General features: G+C 37.1%; 1 protein-coding gene, 1 long non-coding RNA gene and 1 other non-coding gene across 7 annotated transcripts; all 3 read right to left on the bottom strand.

Moving 5' to 3' along the window:
- Window positions 1-12,815: 12,815 nt before the first annotated feature.
- LOC133822532 (uncharacterized) lies at window positions 12,816-14,360 on the bottom strand. Its single transcript, XR_009887919.1, has 3 exons — window positions 14,223-14,360; window positions 13,796-14,089; window positions 12,816-13,064 (listed from the first exon to the last, which is right to left on the bottom strand). It is a non-coding gene; the product is annotated as an uncharacterized LOC133822532 (long non-coding RNA).
- Window positions 14,361-16,484: 2,124 nt separating this feature from the next.
- LOC133822531 (uncharacterized) lies at window positions 16,485-20,862 on the bottom strand. Of its 5 annotated transcripts, XR_009887916.1 has the most exons (9): window positions 20,345-20,862; window positions 19,888-20,106; window positions 19,725-19,788; window positions 18,787-19,326; window positions 18,048-18,224; window positions 17,826-17,968; window positions 17,604-17,730; window positions 16,723-16,939; window positions 16,485-16,637 (listed from the first exon to the last, which is right to left on the bottom strand). XR_009887916.1 is itself a non-coding variant. In XM_062254905.1 (7 exons), exons 3-5 carry the CDS (start codon window positions 19,308-19,310, stop codon window positions 17,831-17,833), a joined length of 768 nt encoding a protein of 255 aa, XP_062110889.1. In that variant the 5' UTR covers window positions 19,311-19,326; window positions 19,888-20,106; window positions 20,345-20,857; the 3' UTR covers window positions 16,722-16,939; window positions 17,604-17,730; window positions 17,826-17,830. The 5 variants fall into 5 exon arrangements, 1 of the variants encoding a protein (XP_062110889.1); XR_009887915.1 differs by lacking the exon at window positions 19,725-19,788 and having other exon boundaries at window positions 20,345-20,861; XR_009887917.1 differs by lacking the exon at window positions 19,725-19,788 and having other exon boundaries at window positions 18,048-18,163; window positions 20,345-20,860.
- A 3,668-nt stretch (window positions 20,863-24,530) lies between these two features.
- Window positions 24,531-24,637, bottom strand: LOC133828163 (small nucleolar RNA R71). The gene has a single exon (XR_009890800.1). It is a non-coding gene; the product is annotated as a small nucleolar RNA R71 (small nucleolar RNA).
- Window positions 24,638-26,120: the final 1,483 nt, after the last annotated feature.

Raw genomic sequence — 26,120 nt, forward strand, 5'->3', positions numbered from 1 at the left:
TACATACTCCGCTATCTCCTTCTTCATCCCTGGCCACCAATAGACTGCCTTGATGTCATGAGTCATCTTGGTAGACCCTGGATGAACTGAGTACGGGGTATTGTGCACTTCTTCTAGGATCTTCTTCTTAATACTTTGATCGTCTGGCACGCATACCCGATCCTTATATCTCAATAAACCTTGACTGGATATTGAGAAATCTGTAGTCTTGCCTTCTCTGACTGCATCCATGTGTGCTGCTAGCGATTCATCACGTCTCTGACAATTCTGTATGTCCTCTAGCAGATTCGATTGGATAGACAAGTTAGCCAGCTTGCCTACAATCACTTCTATTCCGGCACTGATAAGCTCCTGCTGTAGCGGCTTTTCAATTCCGGATAAGGCTGCTAAGTTCCCATAACTTTTTCGGCTAAGTGCATCGGCAACTACGTTTGCCTTCCTCGGGTGGTATAGGATTTCGCAGTCGTAATCCTTTACTAACTCCAACCACCGGCGCTGCCTCATGTTAAGCTCCTTCTGTGTAAAGAAGTATTTTAAACTCTTGTGGTCCGTATAAATCTCGCACCGTTCTCCGTAAAGATAATGGCGCCAGATTTTTAACGCAAAGACCACCGCTGCCAACTCCATATCGTGAGTTGGATAGCGTTGCTCATACTCCTTTAACTGACATGAGGCATAGGCTATCACTTTGTCGTTTTGCATCAGCACGCATCCCAATCCTAGCTTTGATGCATCACAGTAGACAACGAACTTGTCGTTGGGTGTTGGGACACTAAGTACTGGTGTTGAGCAAAGCTTATCCTTAAGCAACTGGAAGCTTTCCTCACACTTATCATTCCAGTTAAACTTTTGTTGCTTCCGGGTCAGGTTGGTGAGTGGAGTGGCTATCTTAGAAAAGCCCTCTACAAACTTTCTATAATAACCTGCTAGCCCTAAGAAGCTTCTTACTTCTGACGTGTTCTTTGGTCTAGGCCAATCCTTCACGGCCTCTACCTTCGATGGATCTACTGCAACTCCGTCTTTCGATATGATGTGCCCGAGGAACGCCACTTGCGAAAGCCAAAATTCGCATTTCTTGAACTTGGCGTAGAGTTGGTGCTCCTTTAATCGCGTCAAAATCATCCTCAAGTGTTCATCGTGCTCCACTTCATCCTTGGAGTAAATTAAAATGTCGTCGATGAACACAACGACGAATTTATCCAAGTAGTCTTTGAAGACCCTATTCATTAAATCCATAAACGCGGCTGGTGCGTTAGTAAGACCAAAAGACATAACCAAGAACTCGTAGTGTCCATAACGAGTCCTAAAGGCTGTCTTAGGAATATCTTCTCCCTTTACCTTGAGCTGATGATACCCGGACCGTAAATCGATCTTAGAAAATACAGTCGCGCCTCGGAGTTGATCAAACAAATCATCAATCCAAGGTAGCGGGTATTTGTTCTTAATTGTTACTTTATTCAGCTCACGGTAGTCTATGCACATGCGCATACTTCCGTCCTTCTTCTTCACGAATAGTACCGGAGCTCCCCATGGTGAATGGCTTAGCCTAATGAAACCCAAGTCTAGGAGTTCTTGTAGCTATGTCTTTAACTCCTTGAGTTCCGTAGGTGCCATCCGGTATGGTGCCTTAGAGATAGGCTTGGTGCTGGGTACTAATTCTATCGTGAAGTCTATTTCTCTAGTTGGCGGCAATCCTGGCAAGTCATCGGGAAATACTTCTGGAAATTCTTGTATAACCCGAACATCTCCAACTTTAAGTGATGTCTCCTTCTCCATATTCGTGATGCTGGCTAAGAACGCTTGGCATCCTTTCTCCATCATTCTCTGAGCTTTGAGAGATGACACTAACGGTGTGCGTAGTCCTGAAGCTTGTCCCGTGAAGCAAAGTTTTCTGGCCGTCAGGAGTCTCGAACACCACCTTCTTGCGTTTGCAGTCAATCGTTGCGCCATGCCGTGCTAGCCAATCCATGCCTAGTATGACGTCGAAGTCTTTGATCACCAGTTCTATCAGGTCTCCATCTAGTTCCTTGTCCTCAATCTTGATTGGTACGCCTCGTACAATTCGTGATGATAGAACTACTTTGCCCGAAGGCAACTCGGTTGCAAACCTAGTTCTAAATCTTTCACTAGGTTTGTCTAGTTTATCTATCATTCCTAACGAAATATACGAATGAGTGGCTCCCGAATCAAATAATACATGACATAATTTATTGAGGATGGAAATTGGACCTGTGACCACCTTGTTGCTAGCATCCGCCTCTCCTTGGGTTAAAGCAAAAACCCGAGCAGGAACCATCTTTTCGTCCTTCTTTCCTTCCGGCTTTTGCTGAGGACAATCTTTCTTGCGATGCCCCTCTTGACCACAATTGAAACACTCCTTGGTGTTGGCACGGCATTCTCTGGGGTGCTTCTTCTGACATTTGGCACATGGCGGGTATTCCACGTAGCCCGACTTATTTCCCCCATTATTTGGTCGTGCCCTTTTATTATTGTCAGATTGCTTGTTGTCAGGATGCCTTCTCTTCTGTCCGTTACCATTGTTGTTGGACTGATTGTTTCCGCTATTGCTAGACTGATTGTTGTTCCGACTGGCCTGAGGTTGGCTCTGCTGTCTGGGTTCAGGCTTGCTGGCTTCTTCTTTGCTCACGTTTTCCTGCAACCTTTCTACTTCAATTGCCGTCTCAAGAACGTCGGCATATGAAGTGTTTTCCGGGTTTGCTAGCTTCACCACCATCTCGATCTTTGGTCGGAGTCCTCTCACGAATTTGTTCACCCTCAGATAATCGGTTGGAACTAACTCTGCCGCGAACTTGGCTAAGCGGTCAAACTGACGAGCATATTCCGCCACTGTTAAATTCCCTTGCTTCAGATTGGTGAACTCCTCAACTCTCGTAGCAAGTACCGCTGAATTGTAGTACTTCTTGTGGAAGAGCTCCACAAATTGGGTCCATGTCATGGTGGCAGCATCGTGTGATTACTAGATCAAATCCCACCATATCCTGGCCTCTTTCTTGAGTAAAGACGAGACGCAGGATATGCGGTCCGCATTATTGAGGTTCATGTGGGCTAGGATCGGCTCCACATTCCTTAGCCATTCTTCTGCTTCAAAGGGGTCCGTAGTCCCTTCGAAGTTCGGAGCGTGCTGCTTGCGGAACCTCTCATACACTGGCTCCATGTGCTGCACAGGATATGGAGCGTAGTTCGTCATAGGCCATCCCCCATACGGACCAACTTGTTGGGGTGCTGGGGCCATTTGCTGTGGCTGCTGTTGTGGCTGTGGCGGAGGCTGAGGCTGAGATTGAGCCTGTTGGCGTTGTTGCTGCAGAAGTTCCTCGACTTGCTGTCGCAGTCTGGCAATCTCTGCAGTGTTGTCAGCTGGTTGTGCCGGCGCGTTGCGGCGAGCAGTAGTACGCACTCCCCTTCGGCGAACTGTTGGAACCGCATTGGTCGCTGGAACATCGTTAGCGGCGTTTCCGTTGGTGCGTGCGGATCTTCGGAGAGACATCGTAGCAGAGTTCTAACAGTTGAAAGAAACATGTTAGAACTTTTCCAAATAGGCTCTAAGGCAAAAACTTATTCTAAAACAAACATATCTCGGACCTATTTATTATGACTTCTTATGAAAAATTATATAAGTCTTTATTTATATTCAGAGTGGGTTTCTATACTTAGAAAAACAAGTCATCTTTATTTTCTAAGTGTGTTTCTAATTATCCTATATGACTAAATTCTCAGGCTCGAAACTTATCTTTGTTCCAAAGTTAACCATATTGAGGGAGGGTTGGGATCAGTAAAATCGTTCCCACTACTATGGCCCCCTAACTCTCAATAAGAAAACTAGGTTCATTGATTTGTATCCACCCTCACCGAACTTAGTCATTATTCATTTTATTTAGTATTTATTATGATTGCGAAAATAAAATCAAACTCACACATGATATTCAAATAGCATGTTTATTCATTTGGAAAACAATTTCACTTATTACAATCAAAAATAAATAAAACAAACACTAAAAACTTCTAATCTAAAAATCGAGATCTTCTACATCCGATCCGTCATCTAACATATCATCATCTATTGCCTCATAGTCATCATTATCATGAGCATCAAAATGCCCTCTAGGAAGGTTGGTGAGAATCCTATTCTTTTGCTCATTGGTGAACTAAAACTCAAATTTTGCGGTGAACCTAACTAAGAGGAAATAGTATCTCATTGCTAATGGTAGTTCATTCTCATCATTCATCTCTTCCCATATCTCTTCTAAGGCTGCTATTACATAATGAAAATCCTTAAACAACCTAATTACTAATACATATTGTTCCGTTGATCTTAACATTATTTGCTTAGCCTCTTGGAGGCCACCTATCTCTTGGTGAAACAAAAGCAACCTTCGAGTGATCCTTTCTAGGGCTCCTACGGTGTTTCTTGGCTCCCTTATTCTTTTTAAGGCCTTAATGGCTCGGATATCTTGGTAGGTTAAAGCTCCGTTCATTCTTAACTGAAACATAAACACTAAAGTTGTTAGCTATACACATAGGCAAAGTAACTTGTAACTTAAACACTTACTTAGCGGTCCAATTCGGAGCTTTGAGTGTGTGTATCGAGGAGAACTTCATGCGAAGGAACAGTTTCTCTGATACCAACTGTAATGACCCACTAATCTAGACTATTTGGACCATTAACGAAACTATACATAAAACTTACATTTTTACGAAAATACCATAATTTTATTGAGTAACTTGTAAAAATAAGAGTTACTTACAAATAAATAGAATACTAAGAAGGATTTGGGATCCCATTGTCTTTAAAAACAAAACATGATTTAAATGAAAAGAATTACATAAGAAAATGCGGAAAATACATATAAAACCATAAAAATTAAAATGAGACTACATCCTCGAATCAAATAACGCTCGGCCCCTTGACTCCATTCACCATCGATACACATCCTCTAAGCGTCACGAATCTTTCCGCCTCTAAAGCTTATTTCCTACACATAAACAGAAAGGAATGAGCCTAATGCCCAGCAAGGAAAAATCTAACACATAGTCATACAAATCAATTTCATAATAACGTAAAGACATATCATAACACATAATACACTTATTATAATGGCCATTATTACTTGGGGTCCCATAGACTAAACAAGCTTATGCCCATGAGATTAGTGGGGTCCTACCAGCTAAATAGGCATATGCCCACAATCTTTTTGGGGTCCTGTTAGCCAAATAGGGCATAAGCCCAAGCCTACAAACATACACATTCATAACATATTCATAACATATCATAACATAACACATAAGATAACATAAACATAAACATATAGATTCTAGCCTATTTTCCTTACCAAAGTTACCGGGATATAATGGACTGAGTTGGGACTTTTGGAACACTCCTAAAACCATAATGAACAAGAGTGAGTTGAAAGAAGGAAAGAGATGAAAAGGAAATGAGAAGACTAAACCATTTGAGAGACATGCTTACCGAAACTTATGTGCTCAGGAACTTAGATTCCCTAACCAAAATAGAGATTAAGGTTAGAGATTGAGTAGAAGACTATGAGAAAGAAAATAACATAATACAGAAATGAACTAGAGTTTTGGTTACCTCAAAGACATGCAAGATCAATCTAACCACAACCGAAATACTAACGAACCTCACTTCCCAAAGTGTTTGATAAGCTTATGATGTTTAAGCTTATGATTTTCCCAAACCAAGTGTTTAAACTCTCACACTCACTTAACACTAGCAGCTTCTGAACTTAGAGTAAAAGGTGAAGAAATGGTTGGGTACTAGGTCCTATTTATAGAGTTTGGGAATGAAAGTATCTTGATTTTACTTGAATAAAAATAATGGCTTTTTAGGTGAAAATCATTTGAATAATCGTTCAGCAGAGGCTGAAGACTCGTTCAAAAGATGTTGGACTGTTGAAGGAGTTTGAATGGCTGAAAGGAAATGAATTCAAAAGAGTTTGAATTTATGCTGGAGGAGGCGATATATCGCCTGGGCCAGTATGCCCGAGGCGACCGTGCATCGTTTCGTGTTTTCCGTATCTACGTGCTGCGACATATCACCCCCTATAGCTGCGATATATCGGCACACGCTGAATATTTAAACACACGAAATTACACATTTTTAGCTAAGTTTGAATGGAGTAAACAACCTTGACTAAGCCCTCAACGTATTCAAAGCTGCTGACTAACCCTATAACATTCAAACTTTACTCCTTATTAAATTTAATCCTCAAAAATACTTAATCCTTAATCACCATTCATAACATGTGCTTAAAATCCTATTGGTTGATGTCTAAACCTTATAATATAATAAATATAATCCTTAATATCAGTCACATTAATCAAACCTTAGGTTATACTTAATATTCTTAAACTATAGATTAAACTTAGAATATCTATAAGTACTACTATGAGTGTCCAAATAATTCCCGGTTTGAACCAAAAATCCACAGTTACAAAGATAATACTAAACATACTATAATACTACTAAATAACTAGCTAAGTAAAGTTCTTGGACTCTAAAACAACCTCTTGTGCACGCACCACCATAGCAAGTGCCTATTGGACAACCGATGGGGAAGGGATGACACCTAGGGTGATGCTTCATACTAGAATTGGAGCCAATATTCGAACGATTCAGGATGTAGCATCTGCCAAGTTTCGAATGGAATACCGATCGTACTTAAGTAAAGGAGTGGCTCAGGATGGTAGAGTCTATTTTGGACCACATGAACTTGAATGACAAGGACATGGTGTCCTATACACCAAATTTTTTGAAGAAAGATAGTCCACAAAGAATGCATGAGGTACAACTTTAGGCTTGGACATGTATAGAAGCGGAAATAAGTAACGAGAGGATGTAAGGTCAATATTTTTACAAGGGATATACTTACAATTTAGAATGAAGTTCTGTCTATAGATAAATAGATAGATATAATCCATACCTTGCAGGGTACTTATGGAGAGTTGCTCCACGAAATCTAACTTTTAGGGGGTCATATTGTTAATTAGGGGTGATATAGTAATTTCACAATGTTTAGTGGGGGAGTGATGTGTTACAAGGACATGATATGTGTGCCCAATTACAAGAAGATTAAGAACAATATCATGAAAGAGGCGCACATCACACCATATTCCCTACATCTTGGGTCAACAAAGATGTATAATGAGTTGAAGACACTATATGGTGGCAAGGAATGAATAAGAACATAGATGAATATGTTGCTAAATGGCTGACTTTTCAACAAGTTAAGGTCGAGAATCAGAGACCAGTTGGGTTGCTACAACCTATTAGTATCCAAGAATGAAAATGGGAAAACATAGCCATGGACTTTGTGGTGGGATTTCCAAGTACCACAAAGCAGCATGATCCAACTTGGGTGATTAATTATCGACTCACACAGTCGACACATTTTCTTCCAGCTAAGATGACTTATACTGCAGATTAGTATGCAGAGCTGTATGTAAAGGAAATCGTGCAACATCACGGAGTACTAAAAGTCCAGTATGTCAGATAGAGGTTCAGTGTTTACCTCAAATTTATGAAAGAGTCTACAAAGGGCCATGGGTACAAGGCTAAAATAAAGTACGACATTTCATCGTCAAATTGATGGGCAATCTAAGAGGACGATTCAAATCTTAGAAGACATGCTAAGATCATGTGCACTTAACTTTTCAGAGTCCTGGTGTCCCTATTTACCGCTAATGGAATTTTCTTACAACAATAGTTAACAGTCAACTATTGGGATGGCGCCCTATGAGATGCTTTATGGACGGAAGTGCAGGTCACCTCTTCATTGGGATGAGGTAGGTGAGAAGCAGATACTAGGTCCTAAAGTTGTTAGGGAAGCTAGTGAGGCAGTAGAATAAAAATCAGAAAAAGGATGTTGACTGCCCATAGTAGAAAAAAGAGTTATGCAGATCCGAAACGCCATGAAGTTGAGTTTGCAGTAGGTGACCTTGTGTTTCTAAAGGTATCACCTATGAAAGGTGTGATGCGTTTTGGGAATAAGGGTAAGCTAAGGCCAAGATACATAGGTCCATTTGAGATGCTGGACATAGTTGAGAAGGTTGCCTATCACTTAGCTATACCACCAGCCCTGCAGAGCTATGACGAGCAACTGGTATGAATCATAAAAAAGGGAATCAAGGAATTGAGATTCAAGAAGAATCCACTAGTTAAGGTCCTGTGGAAGAACTTTCAGCAAGTGAAGCAACCTGGGAATTGGAGGCTGACATGAGAAAACAGTATCCCAAGCTTTTTGGTGAGTCAAATTTCGAGGATGAAATTCCTTTTATGGAGGGTAGATTGTAGTATCAGGACACACATTTTTAATTTAATTATTTATTTATTTATTTTAATATAATTAATTGTTTTTTAATTTACTTATTTTATTTTGTTATTATTTTATTATTGTCTTTTTTTCTTGTTTAATTAGTTACTATCTTATTTACTACACTAGTTATTCCTTATTTATTTATTTTGGGATATTTGCTGTGAAAGTACCCAATTTATTATGTTTGTAGCACTTAAGTACCCAAGTTATTTTTTTAGTGGCGAAAGTTGCACCCGTTCATGTTTTGGTGTAGTTTAGTACAACTGTCAATCCTCACTGTTAAGTTCGATTGTAACACGTGGGAAAAAACACCCAATTAAATGGATATTTTCGATGAAAGTACCTAATTAAAGGGATATTGGTGGTGAAAGTTCCCAATTTAAGAGATATTTTCAGTGAAAGTATAAAAGTTATAAGTAAATTTCACGCCATGGTTGCAGACTTAACGACGAAACAAACAGATGCATTAAACTGCACTAAAATATGGACGAAAGATACTTTTGTCGCTCAAAATATAAATTAGGTACTTAAGTGCTACAAACACAATAATTTAGGTACTTTCACCGCAAACATCCCATTTATTTATATGTGTGTATGCTTGAAAAGCCTTAGACGAGTGGTGTGTGTGAAAGAGAAATGTTGTGAGATTTTAGTGATTTGTGTGGATTAATGCTTGAAATATTGAATTATATTGTGGAGTATTAATGAAGATTTCTTGTTCACACAACAAGCTTAATTTTCTAAAATTTAAAGGGAAATACAATCTTAAATTTTCAAAAATTCAAAGGAATGAAGATGGCAATGTGAATGGCAAGATTTGTTTCTTGATTGAGGGGAACCAAGAGTTGCCTTAGATAGCCATTTTCAATAATCAAGCATGCTTTTTACTCTTCATTGATTTTGTGATATAAATGGATGGTTGTCTCTTATTTCTAGCTTGGGATTTCAACATTCATGGGATTTGATGATGGAATATCAAATCATGTCTAGAGTGGAAGAATAAGACTAGGTTCATAGAAGAATAATAGGATTTAATGGTGATTGATTTTGGAAGATCATGTTTGGTGATAATTTTTGAAGAGCTTTGACAGAATTAGGACTAGGTTCATGCCTTTATGTTTAGAATAAGAGCAAATCAATTGTGATTGGAATCAATTAGTATTATTGTGGATTGGCTGGTGCTAATTTTTGAGCCTATATGAAGAGAGCTTAGCTCTCATTTTTTGCACAACACAGGAGAGAAAGAAAGATAGGTGGGTGTGAGAAAGAAAGAGAGGTGGACATGAGAAAGAAAGATAAAGAGAATGAAAAGGTGAGGCCGGGTGGGTTGATATCTAGCTCGAGGACTCAGGGTTTTCTTGATGAAAAGGAACAAAGGTTAAGGTAAGATCTCGATGGTTTGGTTTGAATTTAGTTTATGAGTTCCTTCTTTTATACTTGGTGGTTATTGGAGTGTGGTTTTGTGGTTTAGAGGTGTTCGAATTTTAAGGTTCAAGGAAAGGGTGGAATTTGACTTTCGATCTTCAAAAGGTACCATTATCATTTTAAAGTTTATGCTTATTTCAAGTTGTTTTAGGTTTAAGTTTAATTATAAGAGCATGGATACTATGATCATGCATTTAACACATGTTGTGTATGGCCCATAATGTTGTTCTTATAATAAGGCTCTTATTTTATGTTTTGGTTTTGAGCATTGAAGCAAGATCACTTTCTTCTTTTCAAAGACTCTACACACACGCCAAGGTAAGGAGGTTACAAATATTTTGCTTGAATGCTAATGTTTATGAAATGCATGTCGCATGCTAAATGTTTCAGTGCATCTACTTGGGAAGGAAAAAGGTGGGGAAAGGTGGCCACAATTTTGACCAAAGTGATTGTAGAGAGGACCACAAGTGCTTCCTCGCAGTATCTCTCCCATTTACATGCGTAGTTCATGAATAGGTTTTCTATATGATGATTTTATGTCTTGTTATGATATGAGACTACAGTTTGCTATATGGAATTTGCTTTTATGATTGAATGTTTTATTTGATTTTCGTGATGACATGGTCAGTTAGGGACCATTCCAATAAGGTGTATGTACTCTGTGAGGGGAACACATCAACGACGATGATCCTAAGTACACCATAGCACATTTTTTGTTTATGAAATACATTTTATGATATTTATGTTAGGGCATATTTTATTAAATTTCATGTATTTGTATTATCTTTTTTGGAAACTCGAATCCTAATTATTTATAAAGTTTACATTCTTTAGCATTTGAAATGTTTAATCAAAGAATATGTGCTAGTTATATTACGGTGTACATTGAGCATAGCACTAATGTGGGCAAAATTATTGCTAAGCAAATTGTGGGGTGTGCGAAAAATAAGAAAATATGATTTTTTTCCATACCTCATCACTCAGTTGTGTATTAAAGCTGGTGTGGTCATTGACGCTTCTGAGGAGGTGTTTGTTGAGCGCATTGACATTGATTTGCTCTCTATCACTCGAGTACAAAATCATGGCCCCAAATCTCCAAATAGCAATGTCACTATTGAACCACCGTCTTCCAACGAGGATCCATGTCGATGCTCATACACAACAGGTGCACATTCAGAGTAGGTTTGAGCATCTTGAAATGCAGCAGCGTGCTTATTAGAATTATGCTTGGAAGAGAGATTCTGCATTACTCAAGTCTCTTAAGAGAAACTTCACCAAGCCAACTGTTGAATTCCCCACTTTCCCTAAGGCAATCTTGATATCATAGAATGCTCCCATTGATGTTGTAGAACCTATCCCTTTGAATAAAAATTCCAAGGGATAGGTGTGGGTAATTTTCATATCTCAGCTCTTATTTTTTGTTGTTTCTTTTGTTATGTGGTTGTATATTTACTATAATATCTGCTTCCTTTAGTAAGGGGTATTGTGGTAATTGTATGTTCTTATGTGATATGTGTTATGAGATATGATATGCATGATTGCTATGTATGCTCTATGTTATGAACATGTCAGACGATCACACAAGTATTCCTTCAAGTATTAAGGGCCAAAAAATGTTAGTAGTTGAGTTATGGGGGTCAAATTAGAAATATAAGCTTTATGGTAGAAAGTGTAATTAAGGAAAGTCAAAACTATTAGCTTATGTAAAAGTACAAAAATGGGCTTAAGAGGTCATATTAGAAAATTAAAGACTAGGGATAGGACAGTAATAAAGTTTTATAAGATTATTACCAGAATTAAATAAAATATGGAGAATTAGGGCTAGGCTTTTCACGATTGTCAGACACTTATTTCATGATACACGATAGATTTACATAGCAAGAACATTTCTCTCATTCTTGATCTAAATATTCCGAGGCATAAGAGATTGGAGGAGGACATTGATCTTTGTTTGACGTACTAAGAGTGACCAAAAGGAAGCAAGGACTTGAGGATTATGGCTAAGATATTGCTAGGTGAAATTTTTTTAAACTGTGTGGTTTATGTCTTATATGAGATTTATGGTTTGATGATGAAAATGGTTAATTAATTGTGATAAATAGGAATGTGATTTTTATTGGATGTCTAAGGTCGATTTAATTTGGGTTATTGATGTTAGAAACATTTCATGATTGATTTGGTTGCCGGTTTTGGGTGAAATTCTGTGATATGGGCGAATAAAGGTACAACTAATTGATTTGTTGATTTGGTTATCGCAGGTTTAATTTTATTAGCAACCGGTCAACCGATTGATATGAACTGGTCGACCAATTCGTCATAGGGATGTGCATATGTTTTAAAAAATGTTGAATTTCGGTCTATGATATATGAAGATCCTAATGTAAGACCTTGGAACTATTAGAAACCTATTTTAAGGTCATTTGGGGTCCTAGAAGGTTAAGGTATCTATTTTGAGGTGTTGAGTTGTTGTTAATGGATTGTATTACACTACAAGAAAAAATTCTTTTAATAACACCGAAAATGTGTTATCAAAACATACGATAATACTTTCTGATGTGTTAAGATCGACTATGTTATCGTAGGTCAGGGTACTTTACATAACACTGATAAAGTGTTATACAGATGTGTTATTGTACTGTCAACGATAACACACTTTCTGTGTTATTTTAATATATAAGTAAGTGTTTAATTATGTTATTTATAGTAGATTATATAACACATTTCAATACTTTTAAATGTGTTATACTACACTTTAGTATAACACTTTTTTTTGTGTTATACTACACTTTAGTATAACACATTATTTGTGTTATATAATTAAGTATGCATAACAAAATTCTTTACTTATAAAAGTGTTATTGTAATAGATATTATAACACACTTTTTGTATTATTTTAATATTTAGATAAGTTTAAATTCTCATTATATATTCATTTATATAACACTAATTTATTCTATTATATTTTTATTTTTTATTTATTTAATTAAAATTAACTTTCTAATACATACTAGCATCATCAAATAAACTTGATTTTCAAATAACAAAAACTAAAAACATTCAACATTGTATTAACAATCCACAAATTAGTTTAAAATATTCAACACTGTCATTAACAACAAAATGTTATTTAAGTATTCAAGTATTCTTAAATATTCAACATATTGAAAAGTTACTATAACAAGAAACGTGGAGAGTATTGTCTACTATAACATCCTCCAACTCTCACTCTTGCTTTAGCTCGTTCTCTCCATTTCCCATTCCAACTGTTTCATATAGCTTCACAGTTTCTGCATAGGAAATAAGCAGCCACAAAAGTCTTTTTTAAAAAATACTTCAAGAAACTATGCTACAAAAAAAAAAGTTATGCAAAATAATACAACTTCACATATATTCCTAATGGAATTCCTCTAGACTATTGTAAGAGTGAACTTTAGAATTGAGTGCTCTATATGTCAAAAACTCTTACAAGATTACACTATGTATATAAATAGATCCAACAAGGGGAAAGGAGTAATTTAGCACCATTGGACTGTGCTTAAATTTATATATAGGATATGTAGAATGTGGTTTCACAAATTCTCAATCTCATGCTTCTTTGGCCTAACCACATCATATATTTGAAACAATTGTTGCTTTAGGCCTTTTCCAAAATATGAAAGGCAATATTTGAACAACTATTAGTAAGCTGGAAAAACAAGTTTACAAGCAAAAATGTGTTAAACTAAAAACAGTGACTATTCCCAGGCCAATCATAGCAAAACACTCAACATGCTATCAAAATTTAATGATCCAACTGTATCTTCAAAACCATTGATGTAACATACCTAACTTAGATCCTTAGAAAGATAAACATCAATTTGTTGTTTCATTTTAGCTAGTTGAATCTCAACATATGGCTAGCATTTTGTTTTTGGAGGGGTTTCATAATATTTAGATCCAGAAGGAAAAAAAATATACTAGTTCCAATCAGTTGATCATGTTTCAACTAGTGAAAAACTGATGTTATACTATGACTAACCTGCCCTGCTCCCTCAGCAACACAGACCACTGCTGATCCTTTTGTCTCAATGAGGTATTTCAGATGCCGCAAATCACCATGAGGACCATGTAAATGGAAAGGTACCATAAATGTATAAAACCAGTATCAGTACAGAATCTCAAAAATAACTAACCAATTAGTAAGTCGCACAAATACCTCTGGTATCAAGCATATATCGATTTTTCCACTAGCCAGGGATGCATGCATAGCAATAAATCAACTGCTACGACCCATCAACTTTACAATTCCTATACCATGGTATGCACTATGTGCCTGTAATAAGGATTCAGAAGTTAACAAAGACTGTTTTTCCCACTGAATTCTTTAACAATGATATTATAATGCATGAAACTTAAGCAATCAAAATGAAATCGAACAAATCACAAAATATAATGAAATTTTGTACCTTGATGTAGGCTGAATTAATTGCTTGTTGTGTTTCCTCAACAGCAATGTCAAACCCAAAAGTTTTGTCCATCAGCAAAATATCATTGTCTATAGTTTTGGGGACCCCAACAACAACCACCTTTACCCCTCTTCTACAGCACTGAAATGAAAATAGGAAAAGTAGGACATGAGACCTAAATAGAAATGGCAGGCAAGGTCGAGGCAAGATAAAGGGAAACAGCTTACAAATGCAGCAATCAAGTAAAAGTAGTTAAACATATCCAATAAGATGATTCTAGTGGCTTATATCTTGTTTTACCATCATCATATTCATGTGGGCTTATTATAGGAAACATCTTACAAATGCAAATTAATAATAAGCCCACATGAATATGATGATGGTGTAAATTGTTCTAGTGTTCTTTTGACCTGAGTCAGTAAAAAATGCATCTAACTCGGTGTCAATAACAAAGATTCACAAGAAACAGAAAATGAGACATGACAAGCAAATTTCTTAAGCTAAAAAGTACAGGGAATCCATGATTTTCTATTTACCTGAAAAAAAAAACACTAAAACACATGTATTTCTACTCCAAACAATATGATCCAATTTTCAACTTCTTGCTACAACTTAGTAACTCTCCATTAAATATTCAAAACTAAAACACCAAAATCAGAGCATACTTTTCCAATAATATTAACTCTCCATTAAATATTCAAAACTAAAACACCAAACTTAGAGCATACTTTTCCAATAATATTAGGCTGATGGCTTATCCCAACCCACTTGTACGTTTTTCCATCAAAGTACCTAACAGTATGCATTCCTGCCCAGATACCTGCAGCATACACACCAAAAGAAACTTGTCATAATTTGCACAGAAAGCTCATATAGCAGACAATGAAAAATTATAGCCATAATCTGCTTAATATTGTAGAAGAAATAATTGAATACTATGGCTACGGATAGACAGGTAGTCATAACATGTAAAAACTTCTAAAAAAAAGTACAAGATAATTAATGGATGATAAAATATCATAGAACTAGAATAAGATAATGTATGGTTATTCCATCAGAAGAATATTAATTTTGTATAATATGTCAATGGCAAAGAAAACTATCCAAGAAACATGCATCACCATTAGTGTAGACCAAGCACTCAAAAAATAGATCAATCAACTGTTGCCAAGGATGCTAGTTTTAAATCAGGTCCTTAATAAGTTATTTGGTTAACATGGTGAAAATAAATAAATAGGAAAATGTTCAACGTCAAGTTTCTTTGATCTCACTCCTTCACTAATTGATAATCTTAAATAGGAAGTCCATGTCAAAATAGAGGCTTTCCAATTAATATTATCCTCACAGAGAATCCTTCCTTATAAATATCACAGAGATTAAGCTACTTCTAAATATCAAAACATTTTAAACAATAAGACAAGTGACGTGGATATTGACTTACAGGTTGAACTTGAGCTTAAATCTTTAGTAGCCTAAATCTTTACAGGTTGAACTTTATCTGACCAATGATATTAGAGGGTTTCTGGAATTGACAGAAATTCAACACTACTTTATTTAATGTTGTTTGAGAAGGAGACTACATACAGACATAGAACGATTTTAGTCAAGCTAGCTTACCTGTAATAATATCACTCTTCGATGAGTAACCACAAGAACTTTTGATTTTGGGATTAAGAAATGATCTTCATAAGCATCAGTTAAGGCAAACTTTCCACGTACTTTAAAAAGATCAACCTGGCCTAAAAATGAACCTGATTCTGCCAACTGTAGAATAATCTGCATAACAAACAAATAAAATCATTGAACAAAAGGAAGGCTTTATAAGATGAATTAATAGCATATGTTTTCGCACATCAGAATGTTGAATATTTATATATATATCCAAGCATTTTTATATCTTTACTAATTAATGTCCGGACCAAACAATTTACTACTGAATGTAGATCTACAAACATTGAAATAATTTTAGATAATTGCAAATCAAATTATCAATCTTAGAGATTTCCTGATAACAAATATTTAGTCAAGGAATTTACATAAACAGTTGAAAAACAATACCTGTCCTCGAGCTTTGTACTCGTCATAAGGCCGGAGTAAATTATCACCACTAATTACGCGAGGAAGTCTCCTGCGAAGAAGTTGTTCATCAGAAGTTATAGCTGATGCTACCTTCATTCTCATTGCATTGTCTCCTTCTGTCGTTTTTGACAAAAGATCCAAAACCCCACTAACTGGTTGTGCCGCTGCACCAATTAGTCCTCTTCCAACACCTTGAACAAAATCCTCAACACCAGAAGTTTTTGCACCTTCAAGAGGCTTTGTTAATATTCCAGTGACTCCTCTGAATAGGCCTTTTGCTAGTGCACCACCTCCTTCTCTAATAACATCACCAAGATCCTCTATGCCCTTGTTTTCCTGTCATGTTAATCGACTTTAAATATTTGAACCTTCCAGATATAACCAAAACAACATATTGACCTTGTAAAAAAAGTATGCAAACCTGTCTCTGCCGACTTTGGATGAACTTCTTATCCATTGATAAGGCAGCCATACCCTTACTCATATGTCCAAGTGCACTGCTTGCCCAATATATCAACACCAGAAAGCAATTGAAGAGGTTGGCCAAGGAGATCCTTCCGTATGTTTGAAATAGCAATATTTGTCATTGAACTCTGCCTCATGCACACATTCTCATGAAACCTTTGATTTATTCTAACCTGGATAATAAATACAAAATATGTTATTAAAATGTTCTGTCAACCTGATGGACACACTCTCATAAAACATTATCATGTGGCTTTAAGACTTTGACTGCAGTTAGTTAAAGTAGCTGGATATCTCCTTGGTTTTACCTCCACCTAAGTCCTATGTTCTTGCATGTTGAAGAAGAGATGGTGTTTAGTGGGAGATTGCCTTTCTGGGTGTTTCTTTGGGTCTTTCTACTGAAGAGTTTAGTTGTCACTTCAGGCACTGTGGTTTGTTTGATTATGAAAACATACAAAGATAAGAGAGGTGTTTGTTTGTAGAAACTTCCTGGTGTTTCTGTGTCCTAATGGTAAAAATAGAATAAAACAAAAGCAATATTGAAACTCCACAGTAATGCCATGTGATTCAGGATGGCCAGAAACATAATGATGGCTTGATAAATGGATGAAGCTCACATAAGTGGTGCAGAGGGAAATATAGAAAGGAGATAATAGATATTATTGAAAAACACTCATCTACTCAAGACATAATTTTGAGTAGAAAGTTTCATAGTAAAATTACTAAGGTCTCGCCATCATAACAGATTACTGTTTCCTAGCACAGGGATGTCGTTGGGGTTACAATAAAACAACTTCGCTATCTAATAACATAACATAATAGAATTAGAATACATACTGGCATATTTTCAGTGTTTCCTAGTGCAGTCATCAATGATGCCCAAAAGCCAAGTACACCCCTTGGTTGTTGACTGGGTGACATAGCCATTGACACCTTGAACCGAACTTCTGAGATGTTAAGAACTCTGTACATTCCACAAACATAATTAGAACTCATCTTAAATACAGGGCATAAACATATAGCCGAAAAACAAATCACCAACTTGAGCATCTTACATACCATATTTAGATAACTGGATCAACAGCAACGGCAGAGGTTTGGTTATCATATAAGCGATTGAAGTTGACCTGCTGGATCATTTCATGAAGGCGCCATATAATAGGTTCATGAATGTTTATCAGGAAGGCAGCATTTTCAGGACCCTAAATGATCAATAAAAATATGATCAGTATAAAAAAGAAAAAGGAAAAAAAAACCTCCTCTAAACAATGATCTACTCACATAAAAACCAATATATGGATAGACACAAAGATCCAGTGACCCGTTTGATTGCATGGTCACAGAAAATTTCAAGATATAATCCGTCTCATCCCCCACTTTCTGTGGTCTGAAAAGAACTAGCATTGGAGTTAATGGCAGATGATTATCCACTTGTATCTCATGCATTCTTAATTTGAACTTACAACACAGAAGACAATTGAAGCGTTGGAACTTGGCAGTTGTGGATAATTAGAGAAATAAAAGCAAAAGCACCAGAGCACCAAGCCAAAGTAATTGAACCTATGTGACATTACAAAAGAAACACATGCATAAATTTATCCAGGAGAGTGGATCAAACTAAATCTGTGTTTCACATTCAAGTACACATATAGATGTGTTCTTAGGAGAAGACCCCACTAATTTACTTAAGATTGAACCACAAAATACTAACCAGCACATTTTTCCCACCACTAGTATAGTACATACCTTTCTTGTTGATCAAACTCGGTATTTTCCCTAGTTATTGGGTAATAATATGCACAAGGTAAGCTTACACATCTAACAAGAATAGATGACATCCATAAAAAAATTATAATAATAATAAATAAATAAAATAAAATAAAAACAAGAATACTGCATCAATGCATCCTAGAGATATTCAAGAAATACACATACACACACGTATAAATATGCTCATAGAGAAGCACAAAAATATGCGAACTCACCTAAACTCAACTATAAAATATCCAAAGGAACCTACCTACTAATTCCAGAGCCCAAGCCAGTTGAATATGAAAAAATAAAAGTCTGAACAGAGAGGTACAAAATTTCTTCAGGTGTGTGATCAATGATTGATACTCCAAGCTCAACTAATTCAACAATAACATGAAATTCTGAGTCTGAGGTGGACGGTGATTGTTGTTGAGGTGGGTTCTTTAAAGAAAGTTGTGATAGAGGAGATGTGCCTATTTTACTCAATATTCCAATAGGTTCACTCTCTGGCAACCAGTCACTGATCTTAACAACATTGACTTTCTCTTCTTTTATTATCGTAATGCTTAGAGCTCTAGAAGTCCCACTTGTAACATGCATGGGTTGATTGGCAGAAATTTCATCAATATCAAACTTCTGAGATTTAGACTGGTCATCACCATCGATGAGGAGTTCCAACAAACGTCTTCTACCAAGATCTTCCCAAAGAAAAGAAGCTACCGAATTAGGTAGAAGGAACTGCCATGAATCATTCATACCATCTACTTGCCAGAAATGAATGGGCAAAAACATGGAACGATTTTCAATCCTGCAATTAAAAATTTGATCATTATTGCCCAGTACAAGACCAACTTAAGTAGTAAGACAAACAAAACTTTCAGACAAATTGATACAAACATCAATTAACACAATTATACTCTATAGATACGAATTTAGCCTAAATACAAACATTCACTCTTAATCATTCTTATTCCCAAACAGTCCAAATCTGAACAATACAAGCTAGTTTCAGTTAATACTAAAATACCACCATGTTATGTTGATGGCCAAAAGCTTTAAACATAGTTCAACTAAACCAACAATAAAAACAAAATGCACAACCAAGTTTCAGTTCAATCAAATAACACGTGAATAAGAACAAGTACAAGGTTTTATTAGATCCAAACATGAGTGAAAAGTGAAAACAAAAATTGAAAATCATGATACCTCAAGACAAGTCCCCAAACTCGTAATGATAGTATGCGAATTCCCCAAAAGTCCTAGATTTCAACTATTTATAATCAAAGTTAAAAAAACAGAAGGCACATTTATTGTCAAATAAAAATAGATCTGCATATTCAATCATATTTATAAAAGAAAGAAAACTTACTTAATCCATGGTTTATTGACTTAATAAGGTGACTCATCTCAGCTTTGTATCAAAAAACTAAGCCTCTTTTCTACTTAAGTCATTTAGTGGACTGTTTTTCTTCGAGACCCTGATCCTTTTCTTCTTGAAAATGATCTCATTTCCTAACCAGATAATTTTAGCAGGCCCTTCTTCGTATTCCCCTTCATCACTCTCATTACCCTCATGTGCAGTCTCAGCCTGTCATAAATTTAACAAATCAAATATAATTTCCTTGCTAGAATTACATATTCTCTCTGCCAATCAGCAAAAACTCAAAACATTCTATAACAAGGCAAACAAAGTTCTTCTTTCCATATCAACATCTCAAACCTTTAGGTATATTATATTAATTTGGTTAGTTTTTTATTCTTTTCCAGCAACCAAACAGCCGTTAAAACCAAACTACTCCGAGAAAGTAAAGAAAAGAAGAAAGTACCTGTTGTTTCCGAGACTCTTCGTGCCTTCTTTCGTTGTTCCTCATTTTCTTCTTCTTCTTCCATCTTCTTCCATATCATCTCCATGGCCTCGATCCCTGAACGAAAGAAACACTAGACGAAGAGTCTCTTTCCGTCTCCGTCTCTGTCTCCACCTCTGCAATCTGGTTGAGAGGGAATGAGCCCTGAACGCCGCCGCTACCAGTCCTCATCCCCCATCATCAAGTCCCTTAACCACAAAACACCTTTCGGGGACCCAAAAGAGTCCAGCTTGGCTTGCTCTGCTCGTAACCGGAACTGACAAACGGGGCAGGAGTTATGGTGAGCGAGCCAGGGCAGAATGCAGTCGGGATGGTAGAGATGCTTAAAGGAAGATTTCAAGTAGGGAGAGGCGCAGAAGAATGGGTGGGCTAGGAAAAAAGAATGGGTACGAAGAAGAGAACGGTGGGCTAGGCGAAGAAGAGAACGGTGGTGGGCTAGGCGAAGAAGAGAACGTTTGTTAGGCGAAGAAGAGAACGGTGGTGGGCTAGGAAAAAATAATGGGTGTGAAGAAGGGAAAAATGAATAGGCGGGCACCAAAATAAATTAGTGCCATTTTTTTATTTTACCACATATATGTATATAATAATACCTTTTCAGTTGTATTATATTCTTGTGTTATGCTAGGGTGTATTTGGTGTAGTGTGAAGTTGTATGTGTTGGGTTTTTATGCCCTAATTAAACCCAATTTCTTTGTAATCTCATTTTATTATCAATAAAAGAATAGAAACAATTTTTGATTTGGTCAATCACTTTACTCACATGTTTTATTTTCATGATTATTTGTTTGATATAAACTTCTATTAAATCCTGAGTGTTGACCCTCGATTTGGCTCACGACACGGAGTCAAGAATACGACAGGAAATGAGATGACAATTAAGAGTTTAATCTAATGGTAAAGAAAAAACACCAACGATTTATAGTGGTTCGGCCCCAATGAATGGTAATAACCTACGTCCACTTAGTGCTATTATTAATATTGAATCCCAATGCCGTGATCAAAGAACTAGGGTTCCTGAGTTTCACAAAACCTTGGGAGAATTACAACCAGACGATGGATAATCGCACTTTATGTTCTCTCTTTCAATATTCAGGAAAAAGATTCCAAGATCGAAAGTCCCTTCCTTGAACTATTTCATGCATATTTATAGGCTCAACGGGGTTACATGGGCCAATGGGCCTTAACTAGCCTTAATATCCGTGTATGAAGATAATAAAGAGAAAATAATCAACGTAGTTATTACAAGATTATAATCTTTTAAGGAAATAAACCGAATCATACGACCAGCCTGGTCGTGTCTAATAGTAAGGCTTGACGAAGCAATGTATAGTTGGTCGATCACCGAACAACACCGCCTTATTTTGACTTTGCCACGTGTCAACCACGTGTGAGAAATCCTTGATACATCATCAGCAGCCATTTTTGGGTAAACATTTGCCCCCTAAGTTTACTTTACTGCGACCAGCATAAAGTAAACTTAGGAAACTAACCCTTCGCTTACCCCACCAAATCTGTCAGAGCCGCACATGCCTTCTCAAAAAAAGTAACCAATCATGTCCAATCAAGTCTTTTGGTTTCCCAAAAACTTGTCTGACGGCTATTACACTTCCCCATACTTTGAAGAGAGTAATTTCATGATTACTTCTTTTATGGTGTCGCCATCACTATAAATAATACCCCAAAATCACGTTTTCACTTTTTACTTTTCACTCGCCTTCTCTTCTTCAAGAACTCTGAAGAACTTCGATCATTTGAGCCAAGGAAATCCTAGAAGCTCCTATTGCTGATCTAAGGAACTTCTGTTCAGACGCTCAAAGCTTTCGTGTTCATTCCCCACCTTTCATCCAAGTAGGTTTTATGAAACTTTTAGTCGTTTGAATTGCCATGCAAAATAATTTTTTATTCGTTTCGAATCTGAGTTCTTGGCTGTTCTTGATCGAAATTGACTTGAGGTAAATGGGCATTTTGATCAATGATTGATAGGTGATAACTCTAGGATTTAGAGTTATTTTCACATCTTTAAACTTAATTTTCAAGCCAAAACAAAAGAGTAATGAGTTGTAAGTAGTGTAATTGTGTCCATTTAGTGTATATTTGTATCAAGGGACTGTGTATCTGTATTATCATATTTTTCTTAGTGATTTATGTAGTTTCGTGTTTATGTTAATCAGGAAAGGAGACTAAAACAGGTGATTGGGAACTTTGGATCATGAAGAGGAAAAATTCTGGAAAGAGCATGTTGCTGTACTCTTAATGCTGTAGCAAACCTACCGTAGCAATTGGCAGAGCCCAGGAAGAAAACGTGACAAATGCCAGTTGGACTTAATGAGACATAAGTGGCGCTGAGGTGGCGAGAATATTGTACAATTAAGTCAGCTGGATGGTGTGGCAAAGGACAGGGGGGCAAGATTGACTTTGACTTGCTAATTAGGGTAAACCAAGTACCCTTAAAGAGAGCCCAGCCGAAATATGGAAAGGCACGGATCATTTTGGAGAATTCTGAATATTTTTCACTAAGCAAAGTACAGAGAGAAGCAGAAAGAAAGAAGAAGAAAGGAGTACGAAATAGGAGAGGAAAAAGAAGACAGACGACTAAGGGGGACTAGAGCTCAACACTCAATTCTCTCTAATCTCTATTTCTCTTTAATTTTGTATTATTTTCTCATCTCAATTTCTGCTCAAACTCCATGGAAATATTCTGTACTGGTTTTATGTTTACAATTTCAGCTATGAACTAACACTCTAAAGATTTGGTGGTTATGAACCCTTATGTATGAACTAAATTTCTAAATGCATGGTGAAGTTGTTTATGTCATAGTTCAATTGAATGTGCTGTAATGTTAATTGAATGTTAATTACTGGCCATATTTAGCATTTATTAAGTTAGATCTAACTTGGAAAAGGGAAGTCTAGCTGAACCCATTCAATTGATGCAAGAGATTCATCTATTTTTAGGTGATTTTTAGTAGTGGAATAGGACTATTTTGCTGCCTTGTATAACTTCAAGATTTGGTGCTTGATGGATTGTTTATAGTCTGTTTTAATGCAGGAATGTATTGAGGGGGGTTATAAACAACAGATAGTAAGTTTTGGGAAAAACTCACTGGGTTTTACGAAATCTGTTAACTGTGACATAAATTGCTGACCCATTGCTGAGCCATTGCTGTAGCAACTGGAACGAACCGAGGGGAATTAACCACCTAAATCTATTTTTTTCATATCTGAAATCCACCCAGAATTCTTTCATTTCAATCTCTGATTTTTATTTGAATTAATTTTCTCATTTACATTTATTTTCATAATTAATTACACAACCTTTCTCTTGATTTGGTTACTGTATTATAAACTGTTTTTGGTTGATTTTACATTAATTTAGTTGAAAAGTCCCTGTGGAGACGAACTTTGATACATTATCACTGTATTACTTGTTGTCGATTGTGTATACTTGCGCATATTTTAATCATATTAATTTCTACAACAAGTTTTTGGCGCCGTTGCCGAGGACTTTAAAATTAAATTCTGTTTTATCAACTATTTGACAATTTATTTTCATTGTTTTTAATCTTGTTGGTTCGGGTTGTGCAATCTCAGGTACCTACAGTTTATGAACCAGCAAGAAGACCTTGAACTTGCTCCTATTGACCCCGAGATCGAACGAACTTTCAGAAAAAGGAGAAAGGATCAAAAGGCTAAAAGCCGAGGCACTATGGCTGAGCGTGTTGATGATGAGGGGGATGGCCAGCAAGTTACTAATCCCATTGTTTTGGCGGATGACAGAGCCAGAGCAATACGGGAATACGCTGCCCCCATGTTTAACGAGCTAAATCCAGGCATTGTGAGGCCAGAAATCCAAGCAGCTCAATTCGAGCTCAAGCCAGTGATGTTTCAAATGCTCCAAACTGTGGGGCAGTTCAGCGGGATGCCAACGGAGGATCCTCATCTCCATCTTCGTTCATTCTTGGAGGTGAGTGATTCCTTTAAGCTTCAAGGAGTGAGTGAAGAAGCATTAAGGCTGAAGCTATTTCCATTCTCATTAAGAGACCGAGCTAGATCATGGCTCAACACTTTGCCTCCCGATTCCGTTACAAATTGGAATGACTTGGCTGAGAAATTTCTGAGAAAATACTTCCCTCCCACCAGAAATGCAAAGTTTAGAAGTGAGATTATGTCATTTCAGCAGCTGGAAGATGAGTCCACTAGTGACGCGTGGGAAAGATTCAAAGAGCTTTTAAGAAAATGTCCACACCACGGTATCCCACATTGTATACAGATGGAGACCTTCTATAATGGCCTCAATGCAGCTTCTAGAATGGTATTGGACGCTTCAGCCAATGGAGCCATTCTTTCCAAGTCTTACAACGAAGCATTTGAGATTTTGGAAAGGATCGCAAGTAATAACTATCAATGGTCAAACACTAGAGCTCCTACAATTAGAAAGGTGGCGGGAGTTCTTGAGGTAGATGCACTAACGACTCTAACAGCTCAAATGGCCTCAATGACCAACATCTTGAAGAATATGAGTTTGGGAGGAAGTATTCAGCCAGCTGCTGCCATTCAAAGTGCAGAAGTGTCATGCGTGTATTGTGGGGACGGGCATACTTTTGAGAATTGCCCTTCAAATCCAGCCTCAGTTTGTTATGTGGGAAATCAGAATTTCAACCGCAACAACAACCCATATTCGAACACTTACAATCCAGCATGGAAGAATCATCCTAATCTGTCATGGGGGGGTCAAGGAGCAAGTTCAAGCACAGCACCAGCACAAGGAAGACAAGCATATCCACCAGGTTTTTCACAGCAGCCAAGACCTTCACAACATGTTCAAAACTCCCAGCCGAACTCTTTGGAGAATCTAATGAGGGAGTGTATGGCTAAGAATGATGCAGTAATACAGAGCCAAGCAGCTTCTCTTCGTAATCTTGAGATGCAGCTCGGCCAGCTAGCCAATGAAATGAAAACTAGGCCGCAAGGATCTTTGCCTAGTGATACAGAAAATCCAAGGAGAGATGGGAAAGAACACTGTAAAGCTATTCAGCTGCGGAATGGTAAAAATCTGGGAAATTCTGAGGAGATACAGGGTAGTGGAGAGCCCACTTCAATCCAAAGTGAAGGAGAAACAAGTAACAAAACTGCCCAGGAAATTGCTGAAACTGGCCCAGTTGCTACAGCAAAGGGTCAGCAAACTGCTCCAGTAAATTCTGGTCCTAAACCGCCCCTTCCATTTCCGCAGCGATTTCGCAAACAACAACAGGATGGTCAGTTCAGAAAGTTTTTGGATGTACTGAAACAGCTGCATATTAATATCCCCTTGGTCGAAGCATTGGAGCAAATGCCGAATTATGTTAAGTTTTTAAAAGATATTTTGACGAAGAAAAGGCGTTTGGGGGAGTTTGAAACTGTAGCACTTACAGAAGGATGCAGCGCAATGTTGAAAAGTAAAATACCCCCTAAATTAAAAGATCCTGGCAGTTTTACAATTCCGTGCTCAATTGGGGGTAGAGATGTGGGAAGAGCATTATGCGATTTAGGCGCTAGTATCAACCTTATGCCTATGTCAATTTTCAAGAAGCTGGGTATTGGTGAGGCACGACCCACTACTGTTACTTTACAACTTGCAGACAGATCTATGGCTCATCCCGAGGGCAAGATTGAAGATGTGTTAGTTCAAGTGGATAAATTTATATTCCCGGCGGATTTCATCATTTTAGACTATGAAGCGGATAGAGAGGTACCTATA

This window comes from Humulus lupulus, chromosome 3 (assembly GCF_963169125.1).
Source record: "Humulus lupulus chromosome 3, drHumLupu1.1, whole genome shotgun sequence".
Classification (NCBI taxonomy): Eukaryota; Viridiplantae; Streptophyta; class Magnoliopsida; order Rosales; family Cannabaceae; genus Humulus; species Humulus lupulus.

What these genes read in the sequence shown, in the direction of transcription:
- LOC133822531 (XM_062254905.1), bottom strand. Translation starts at nt 19,310, where the DNA reads ATGTTTTTGCCCATTCATTTCTGGCAAGTAGATGGTATGAATGATTCA. An exon ending in TTGGGCTCTGGAATTAGTAG is followed by an intron (nt 18,154 to 18,786) that starts GTAGGTTCCTTT and finishes AGTTCTTTTCAG; the next exon opens with ACCACAGAAAGTGGGGGATG. An exon ending in ATCCATATATTGGTTTTTAT is followed by an intron (nt 17,969 to 18,047) that starts GTGAGTAGATCA and finishes TTGATCATTTAG; the next exon opens with GGTCCTGAAAATGCTGCCTT.